The following is an 11,099-nucleotide window of genomic DNA, read 5'->3' as shown; positions in this document are numbered from 1 at the left end:
TCCATGAAACCAAAAAAGCTGCGCTTTCTTTTTGCCTTATAGTCTGATTTGTCATAACTTTTCCGTTTTGTGGTTAGCTTTTCTTTGGCTGTCCCTTCTTCACCCTGACCTGTCTTATTTGGCTCTAGCAGAACTAAAATACCTGTGTAAATTCCATCTGCTTTTACACACGTACTTACATAACTCAGCGATTCTCTGCGCAATGAACCTCTATGACATGTTTAAGCTTGCTGCAGGAGATTTCACTTGTCACGTTTGAATAGTAAGCTAACGATTGGTAAGACGATGCCAGAGGAATTGGTGCGCAATTGATCTGTCACTCACCAATCAGTGCTGCCGCTCTCTATATGTAGCCGCTAAACTGGTGGATCTAAATCTTCACCACCACGTCTGTATACATACAAGCAGAAAGGGGAGTGAGTGGGTCAGCGCTCAGAGCACAGAAATTTAGCTGGCTTCAAACACACCATTTATTTTCAGGATAAAACACAGTCAGAAGCCCCAAATACAAGCTAAAATCCCCGTATACAATAAAAATAGTGTTTGCAACCTGCTAAAAACCCTGCCGGCGGAATGATTATAACCTAAAAACACAAAGCTAAATGAATGTTTTTCCCTATGCTAAAAACTCCCCCCAGGGTCCTAATTCTCACAGTCCAGCAACACGCGGGCAAATTCTCCTGAGCTGAAAGAGACAGGAGAGGAACTCCTCTTCCGGGATGGGGAATCTCGCCAGCAGAAGACCAGGGAGGAGGCTCCTATCTCCACCTGACGGTGCGCGATCGTGCAGTCCAGCCACTCTCCACACCCGCGCACGGCCTCCCTCGTAGCTCCGCCCTGAAACAACAGACACGGGCCAGCAACGTTGTCGGCGCAGCCGCTGTTACCCTTCCCCGGCAAAGCTACTCCTAGCGCCCAACAGTGGGAAAGCGATACTCACAGATGCAGGCAGAGGCGTACCCCTGCCCTACTGTGGATTTCACGCGTCGCCTCCCACGGTCGCTATTCTGTCCGTCGGGACTGGATCGCCGGGTTATGCTGGCCGATCGCCGAATGTCTCGTGGCGCCCCACAGTCAGGCCAGAGGTCCTTCTTCTCATATGCTGGCTTGCACACGTTTTGTTTTCCAGCTCTTCACTTTTCGTGTGTCTCTCTTTCAGTCTTTGCGCTCACTATCTCCCTTAAGTCAGTTTGGCGGCTGATAGGCCACCTCGGGGAACGCCCCCACCTCACAGGTGCCTACAATTGTCCGCTTAATCCACAGTGGAATAAAAAAAAGCATATTGTTCAATCAACACTAAACACACACTATAAATATGGAGATAAAATCATGCAATAGGAATATCAATAAACAAACATGCAATATCACTATTACAATAAAATCATGCAAATAAAATCGACACCCTGTACCAACACAGTCTGATCCAAAACAAAATATAAAAACACAATTTTCCACTGTGTGACATATACACAGTTTGCGTGATCGCAAAGTGAAAGTGAAAGCAAAAAACTAGCGTAAAGTCAAACGCGATTTCAATATGTTGACAGTGGCTCATCAATGCCAATGACATAATTACCCAGCTACATTTGCGAAAGAATGCAAAAGCATTGACATATATTTTTCCTTCCTTGATAGCCTGACAGGCAGGGCTGAGATGGATTTTGGTAGCCCGACTGGAAAAATTGCTAGCCCCGGGACGTTGGGTTTGCGATTTTGCGAGCCCTGCACTGAGTATGAGTGCTGCTGGCTGCTTCAGCAGTCTGGCTCTAACCCTCAAACTCTGGTTGAAGTTCCTCCAAACTTCAACACAACTAGGGTTGTGATAAGGAAACTCTACGTCAGACATCAGAATAACCTGCAGCCAGAGTAAAGTATTTCATGTTATTATTTATATTTCAATTCAAATTTTATTTATACAGCACCAAATCACAACACAGTAGTCGCCTCAAGGCGTTTATATTGTAAGTTAGACCCTACAATATACACTGACTGGCCCCCAAAGTGTTAGGTGTGGCTGTGTGCAAGCAGGAATAGGACCCAAGGTGCAGACTCCGGAGACAGAACTTAAACAAAAACAGCTTTAATGCTGAACGCAAACATGACATAACTGGAAAAAACTCAAAATAAACTTACACCGGTGGACAGGCAAAACACACAGCAAAGTAAACGGTAGATCGCGACACGGACACAGAGAAACACGGCTTAAATACACAGAGGGAGCAATCAGGGAATGAGTAACAGGAGGAAAACACAGCTGGGACAAATCAGAACTGACGAGACCAAAGAAGCGTAAACTGAACACACTGAGAAAAGACAGAGACCTTCAAAGTAAAACAGGAAACACATAACACAGACTCACATGCAGGCACTACAGAGGGAACAGAGACGTGGGAACAGGGCAGACACAAACACTGACTGAACACGGGGATATAGGAACTTAAGATACACATAGACGCGAACTAGACAAGGGGATGCAGGTGATAGGGGAGACAGAGCAACTAAAGAAGACAGAGACATAAGCCATAAGACAGAACTCAAAGAAACCAAAAACTAGACAGTATAAATAATATCGTAAACTCAAAAACCCTGGGTCAACGACCCAGGCATCCTAACACAAAGAAGCTGCCACCTAGATTTAACTAAGCAAATAGGTATGAGCCTCTTACTTGAAAATTACTGCGTGGGTGATTATCTTTCAGTTGGCAACAAGTTATTTAACCCTAACTGATGCAATGAGTTGCTTCTCATTTCATAAACAACTATGTGGAAAGACACATCTTGTGGTCGTGGAAAAGATGATTGTGTGTTTAAAAAGGGTCAAATCATTGGCATGCATCAAGCATAGAAAGCATCTAAGGAGATTGCAGAAACTACTAAAATTGGGTTAAGAACTGTCCAACGCATTATAAAAAAAGTGGAAGGATAGTGGGGACCCATCGTCTTAGAAGAAGAAATGTGGCCGGAAAAAAATCCTGAATGATCATGATCACTTACACGTTCAAGTCAAATCAAAGAAAAACAACACATAGAACTCAGGGCTATGATTAATAGTGAAAGTAAGACATTTCCACGCGCACAATGCGAAGGGAACTCAAGGGATTGGGACCTGAACAGCTGTGTAGCCTAGAAAAAACTAATCAGTGAGGCAAACCGGAAAAAAAGGCTTCCCTTTGCTAGGGGGCATAAAGGTTGGACTCTGGAGCAATGGAAGAAGGTCATATGGTCTGATGAGTCCAGATTTACCTTGTTTCAGAGTGATGGACACATCAGGGTAAGAAGAGAGGCAGATGAAGTGATGCACCCATCATGCCTGGTGTCTACTGTACAAGCCTGTGGGGGCAGTGCTATGATCGGGGTCTGGTTGGTCAGGTCGAGGTTCACCAACAGTATGTGGTAAATGGCCTGTATTTATATAGCGCTTTAAGGACCCCAAAGCGCTTTACACTACTCAGTCATCCACCCATTCTCACACTGGTGATGGCAAGCTACATTGTAGCCACAGCCACCCTGGGGTGCCTGACAGAGGCGAGGCTGCCGGACACTGGCGCCACCGGGCCCTCTGACCACCACCAGTAGGCAACGGGTGAAGTGTCTTGCCCAAGGACACAACGACCGAGACTGTCCAAGCCGGGGCTCGAACCGGCAACCTTCCGATTACAAGGCGAACTCCCAACTCTTGAGCCACGATGTGCTCCAAAACAGGTCAGCTGACTACCTGAATATACTGACTATACTATACTCTTTCCTGATGGCACGGGCATATTCCAAGATGACAATGCCAGGATTCATCGGGCTCAAATTGTGAAAGATGGTTCTGGGAGCATGAGACATTATTTTCACACATAGATTGGCCACCACAGAATCCAGACCTTTACCCCATTGAGAATCTTTGGGATGTGCTGGAGAAGGCTTTGCGCAGCAGTCAGACTCTATCATCCTCAAAGCAAAGCAGTTCTTGGTGAAAAATTATAGATGGAAATAAATCTTGTAACAGTGCAGAAGCTTATGGAGACAATGCCATAGCGAATGCGTGCCGTAATCACAGCTAAAGGCGGTCCAACGAAATATTAAAGTTTGTGACCTTTTTTTGGTGGTGACAGTGTATATAGCTATGAAGATGACGTAACAAATTATTATAACCACCTTAATATTTGAATTACCTTATAAAAGAGCAGAAGTATATCCATCAATCTTGGCATCACATTTCCCAGCAACAGCAATTATGGCCAACGCTTCAAAACAAGAAAAAGAAATATAACTTAGTTGTTGACTCATCACCATCACTTCCTGGAGGACTTTATACTGACTGCATCAAGTGAAGCAACTCTGTGGATGAAATGAACCGCTCAACTCCTTTTATGATGTTTGGTTTGAGGAACACGAGTCAATTATGATGCAGCATGGAGAGTGGCTCGTCATCAGATAGGAGAATGAATGTTCCATCTTTGGGAGAGATATATTAACAGGACATACTTTCAAATATCAAGCTATTGCAAACATATATATGTGTGTGTGTGTGTGTGTGTGTGTGTGTGTGTGTGTGTGTGTGTGTACTGTACATGCACTGTAGTTTTTTCATTAATTATGACTTGTTTGGTTTGATCTCAGGAGGCTCATCCCCATCCTGAATTCTATGAGAGAATCATTCCTACACTCAGACACAAGGTGAGTCTCTTCTCTTACATTTAAGTGGTTAAACTGGTGGCTCTCAAACTGCAGGAAATAAAACCGGTGTCATCAAAAAGAGCTCGCTACTGTGCTGACCACAGTTATGCTGAAACGAAGCTTAATAATTCGGATTCAAACAAGCAGTGATCAAAAATTATATATGCCAAGAAAGCACGAGCCATGTCATTTGGAGCAGGTCATGACTGGGATCATACCATTATGTGAAAGAAGGAAGGTGTCAGGCTAGTGCTGTGTGTGGGCAGGATGTGGACTCACTCTTTGTTAGAAGTAAACTTTACAAAAAACAAACGAAGAACCTCAAACACAAACTAAAACTAACTAGACTCAGGAAACTAGAACTAGGAAGCATAGACTAGGAGAGCAGAACTGGGAACTAGAACTTCACCAGAACATGGAGGACGTTGACGATGTGGCACAGACAGAGAGAACCACATGGTTTAAATACAGACGGACAACAAGAGGATGGGGAACAGGTGATAACACAGCAGGTACAAATCAAAGCTAACGAGACACAGGAATCAACGCAGACTCAACTCAAGACACGTAAGACTAACGCAAAGACATCAGACATGGCAACAAGGAGGGAACACAGACGTGGGACCAGGGCAGGCACAGAGACACAGAACCAAAGGCGCTCAAAATACAAAACAGAAACCAAACCCTAAGAACAAGAAAGCCTTAAGAATTAACCTGAAACATAAGATAATAATAATCAAAACCACTGAGTCAACAGACTCAGGACTAAGATAGAAGGAAGGCAAAAGCCGTGATGATCCACTTGGGAAAAAACATTGTTCGGGCATTTTTCTTGGCCTTCACACAATATTTCTGATTGCTATAGATCATACATATATACAGCACAGGCACTCTCACAACTCTTAAAGCTGATGCACGGTCATTAGCTAAGAAGCTGTTTTCTAGCTTTTCACTGTAACTCCTTTAGTTACCCTGATCTCCTTGCTCAGCTTGTTTCTGGACCTCTGGTTTCTGGTCCCCCCCCTCTTGGTTGCAGCTTCAAAAACACTCCAGGCTGTGTAGGCGTAGCAGGCTTGTAATTCCTCCTTGGTCCAGTCCTTACTACTTTAACCTGCGGTTTAGAAGTTTTTCCATTTGTCTGTATATAGGTATGAGGTGTTTTAAAGAGGAATAAACTGGAGGAGAGGCTGCTCGTGACCTTTTAGTTAAGCTTGTGCTGACCTACGCCACACTATGCACTCCCTATAGAATAGATGACCCTCTATAAACATGATGACTTTCCATACTGGGAGCGCTTCATGCTGTGATAAGGAACCAGCTACTTCTTTTTAATCTCTTGAACTCCTCACATTTGCTAATACATCACTATATAACTTCCATAAACCACTTTCTCACATTAAAATAATAATAATCACAGTCACCAACAACAATAAGCACACCTCAGAGACCCTCTGCTCCCACACACATTAAACCCACCCTGTCTCCATCCACTAATGTTGAAATTACTTCCTGCAATTTCAACTTGCACTTCTTAATGTCATGCTTTTTATATACATTCTATCTATCCTTTGGTCTTTTGGGGGTCCTTTCCGAGAGGCCTGGGAGCTTGAGGGTCCTGAGCAGTATCTTTGCTGTTAATGGACTGTGCTCTTGTGGACAGAGATCTCAGATGTTGTTCCTGGGATCTGCTGGAGCCACTCGCCTAGATTCAGGTGCATCTCTTTACTTTATCCCATCCCCACTAAACTGTTTAAATCTGTATTTCATCGTTTAATAAATCACTTATTTACTTAACCCCTGTGTTGTCCTTTTGTCCCTGAGGACCACAAGTGTATGGAAATCAGGAGGACATTGTGAGGGTTAATGAAATGGGACCAAATGAAGCAGCAAACTGAGATTAAACAGTTATCTCCATAAAACAAACAGTCCAAAGACCACTGGATGACATCACAGTGGCTTCATCCATCTTTTACATACTAAACAAATTCACGTGTGGTGAATGTAACCCTCATAATGTCCCCCCGATTTCCTTACACCTCAGGGACAAAAATGTCCCAAGGACAACACAAGGGTTAAATTCAATTCTTGATGTAACAGGGAGCCATCGAAGAGAAGCCAGTATGGGTGAAATATGCTCCCTCTTTGTCTGTGAAGGTTCTCAGTCATCCAGGTCATCGTAGTCAAAGGAGCTTACAAAGAAAAGTGTCTGGACTTCTTTAAGTTGCTTGAAGACGTTTCACCTCTCATCCGAGAAGCTTCTTCAGTTCTAAGGTCAAATGGTGGAGAGTCCCAGATATAAACCTAGTGGGAGTTTCCCCCCACAGAGGGACAAAAGGACCCCTGATGATCCTCTAATCGCCTGAGCCAAGGTGTGAAACTGGGTGTGGGTCCCAATCAGCCAGAGTTTCGGGTGAGCTCATTGTGAAACCTGGCCCCACCTTATCATGCGAATTCCTGAGGTCAGCTGGCCCAGGATGTGAGTGGGCGTTAAGGCGTCTGGGAAGGGATCTCAGAACTGGATTATAGATGGCAGAGAGTTGGTGTCGTAAGCCCCGCCTCTGTTCAAAGATGGTCGCTCACAGTGGACATAGATGCTTCTTTCACTCCTCTTTCAAACCATCTGTCCTCTCTGTCCAAAATGGATTGAGGGCCACCACTCTACCTACTGAGCTATCCCTGCCCTGTGCTGATTAAAGAAAGCAGTCCTACATATTTGTTTAATGTTCACATTGAAGGACATATCCTGGTCAAAACTACTCCAGGATTCCTCACAGTGTTACTAGAATCCAAGTTAATGCCATCCTGATTAGACACCATATTTGTCAGATTTTTAAGGCCTGGCTGTAACTCAGGAGGTAGATCAGGTCATCTACTAATCCTAAGGTTGGTACCTTACTAATCAAAACTAAAATTTCTGTAGTAGAAAATAGAAACAGGAAGGTTTCTGTTATTTTACTGTTTATTGCTTAATTACTTTGTGTAGTATGCATGGCTATAAGGGAAGTTTTTATCAGTAGGAAAAGCTGTAAGACTTGTGAAAAGTCCAAAATGTATGCCTGCGCTTGCTTGTGGTGAGCAGCAGCTCAAACAAGAATTGTAAATGGCTTCATGAACACATTGAAGTCGGAGTACTTAGATACTAGGACACTGAGCCATGGCTCTGTGGTACATGCACACATTTCTGCATCTCTGCCAATCAAAGACACTTTGTATGTAGTTTATGTAATATTGAATACTGAACTGTAAATTTTGATTTTTTTCACAGAAGCAATTTTTATTCAGTGTTTTCATAAAAGCCTTGAACACACAGGAGGTTTAAGGCCCGGCAACTTTGACACCTTTTTGTCCTCCACGGTGGAAATAAAAACATGTATTACTTAAGCCAGCTCCTAATTTTATAAATTCTGCACTCAGCTTTGTAGTCTCCAGTATCATTGAAATGCGGCCAGATGCTGCTCATTTTTCCCTGAGATGCTTGCATTCAAATCCCTCTCCCATGTCTCTCGGCGTACCCAGCCTGTACCGCTACACTTGCTGTCTCCAGGACGTCTGCCCACCTTCCTTCTTTCACATCGTGGTATGATCCCAGTCAGTCTTTTTAATGTGATTGGCCGCATTGTGTGCTCATGAAAATGAAGTCTGACCCCGGCTACATAGATTCTCAGCAGGGCTGAAGATTCGGATGCCATATACCAACAGGCCATTAATAATTGACATTTGAAATTATTGAAATGATATAATATAATTATTCGGGCTGGGTGTAATTGTACTGTGGGTCGATGTGGCTATACGTTTGTCTAACAGGACAAGCACAGAGATGAGTCCTCTGTCAGATTAGTCATTAGTTTCACTCTTGCCTTTAAATGCTGACTTACACTCTTCAAATAAACCTTCAAATAAACTTTACCAATATTTTGACTGACTTGGGTATGTTGAACCTTAATACCTGCTCCTGTAACCAGGTTTTGATCAATTGTTAATTTTTTTACAAATGGAAACAGAGTGACCTAATGTTTATAGTCCACAATTAATAATTATTTTGCTCTTTTGTGGTTTTGAAACAGTTGGCTTTTTTGGCTTTCTCAAGTGGAGATTTTCAGCTTCGATAGTGTTCGATATGAGAATTAGCATTAGAATTAGCCAGGGCAGGGACTTGCTGCCCCAAATGAGAGAGTTTAGGCATCTTGGGGTCTTGTCTGTGAAGGTTCTCAGTCATCCAGGTCATCGTGGTATGTTGGAAAGAAAAGCGTCTGGACTTCTTTAAGTTTCTTGAAGATGTTTCACCTCTCATCGAGAAGCTTCTTCAGTTCTAAGAGCATTTGGTGGAAAGTCCCAGATTTTTAAGACCTATTGGGAGTATCCCCAAGAGGGTCGAGGACCCCCCCACCCCCGAGGACCACCTCTGCCTAATCACACGAGCCAAGGTGTCAAAATGGGTGTCTGTTAACTCCTGCATTTTAACCAAGGTTTCAGGTGAACCCATTGTGAGACCCTGTCCCACCCTATTGTGGTACTGAGATGAAATGGCCCAAGATGTGAGTGGGCTATAATACGAAATGACAGACAGTTGGTGTCGTAAGCCTCTGTTCAAAGATGAACGACCATCATTAGGCAGAGGAACAATACGGGATCCACGGCCCTCTTAGAGACACTCCCAGTAGGGCTAAAAATCTGTGACTCTCCGCCAACTCCTCTTAGAACTGAAGAAGCTTCTCGGATGAGAGCTGAAACATCTTCAAGAAACTTCCAGACGCTTTTCTTCCCAAGCTCCCTAGACAAACTTGGGGTCTTGTTCACAAGTGAGGGGAGGAATTCTGTCCATACATCCACAGTTTAAATAGAGACTTTCAGATTTCCAGCTTTATTGGCCTCCTCTTATTATCTACATACGTTGTCTTTATGATTGCATTTTTAATGAAGCCATGTTGATATTAATATACTATCAGACCATCAGTGAACCAGCTCTAGTTTTAAAGCCAGCCTTCAGCCACTTTTCTCTTTTCTTAGGATGTGGGACTCAACACTGATGCTGTGATCTCGTCACGCCATGCAGACAGCCAGACCAAGTCTCTAGCTTTTTCCCTATACCGTCGATCCTCCAGGGAGAGCAACCGTAGCCACTCGCTCTCTGCCAACAACCAAAGCCTCAGGTCCATTCAGGTCTTTTCCACCTTCTCAAGCAAACATACAGGTTAGCTGACAAATTGATGTCTGACGTCCTCAGTCTTGATGCTAAAGACACTCAACTTCCATCAATGTGTCATCATAATGTGGATGTGAGTGTGTGACATATGATTTGGAAATATAGCTTCAGTCTGTAGGCCTAGAAAAGCAGTCCATTTACCCTGAAGGCCAGATGTGCGAATTGAGCCTCAACTTCTGGAAGGAAAGATTCCAATTATTATGAATTTTTACGTTGTATTTTTACACTTTCTAAGTCTAGATTTAACAGCGTATCATGTGCTACATTGCAAAACAATGATGAATCTTTGCTGTGAGTGGGTACAAATTATAGCAGAAAGCAGTGTTGTGTCATTGTTGTTTTGTTTCACAGAGAACTGCGCTATTTGTGGAATATTTCGCATCTCAGCCCACTGCCTCACCTGCCTCCAGGGGCTGTGCTCAGACTGTGACAGACTGTATCACTCCTACCCTGAGAGAGCCAACCACCATCGAACAGCTGTCACGTCATCAACTTCATCCAAAAACAGGAGCAATGAAGGGTCAGGATAAGCAGTTCTTGGCAAAATATACTTTGTCTTACAAGGGTGCAGTAATCCTCAGAATTTACAACTATATATGTGTGTATGTATATATATATATTGTCGCAGTTCGAATTTTGAGGAAGAGACATACGACTGAAAGTCCATAGTGGGTCAACACAAATTATGTGGAGCTGCAAAACAATTCAACAAAAATTCTGGCTGAGTGTTTTTATTTTGTTTCTAAGGATTTCAACCTATAATTTCCTTCCGACTGCTGCCCGTGGAGAATTGATCCAGGTCCGTTCCCCACCTGTAAACGACAGACGGAGAGACTTTCATTAGTCACTGTGACTCCAGATTTTTTCATCACTCCTAAAGCAACACATCTCTACTTATTTTGTTTTGAACTCTACTGACTTTAAACCCCAACGGTGAAATTTTATTTGTTTTTAACCGCGAACACAAAAACCTTCTTAATGTTGTTGTTAATTATTTTCATCCACCACACTCCAAATCATGTTTTCTTTTTGTGTCCAGCAGGGGAAGAAGGTGACCTCTGCTATCACTGCTTCCCCAGTCGGAGACAAATACTCACTCACACTTCCACACTTTTATTTTCTTTGCTTTCATCACTCTCTTTCTCTCTTTTTTATTTTCTTTGTTGGTTTTTTTAACACGCATACATTAACCTGTTAACTCACTCTTCCAACCTCATTTTCCCCTCACCAC

The 11,099-nt window shown here is 43.2% G+C and overlaps 1 protein-coding gene across 1 annotated transcript; it reads left to right on the top strand.

Moving 5' to 3' along the window:
• Nucleotides 1–4,608: 4,608 nt before the first annotated feature.
• Nucleotides 4,609–10,388, top strand: LOC102288569 (E3 ubiquitin-protein ligase RNF31; the record flags this gene model as incomplete). The annotated part of the gene is given in 3 exon segments (XM_014331554.1): nucleotides 4,609–4,665; nucleotides 9,673–9,856; nucleotides 10,220–10,388. Coding segments are annotated over 3 exon segments (410 nt in total), but the record flags the coding sequence as incomplete, so codon positions are not given.
• Between the last annotated feature and the right edge of the window lie 711 nt (nucleotides 10,389–11,099).

This window comes from Haplochromis burtoni, unplaced genomic scaffold (assembly GCF_018398535.1).
Source record: "Haplochromis burtoni strain Fernald_Lab_line unplaced genomic scaffold, NCSU_Asbu1 Contig_2307, whole genome shotgun sequence".
Classification (NCBI taxonomy): domain Eukaryota; kingdom Metazoa; phylum Chordata; class Actinopteri; order Cichliformes; family Cichlidae; genus Haplochromis; species Haplochromis burtoni.
The sequence above is the reverse complement of the archived record's forward strand: the minus strand, read 5'-3'. Positions and strand labels throughout refer to the sequence as shown.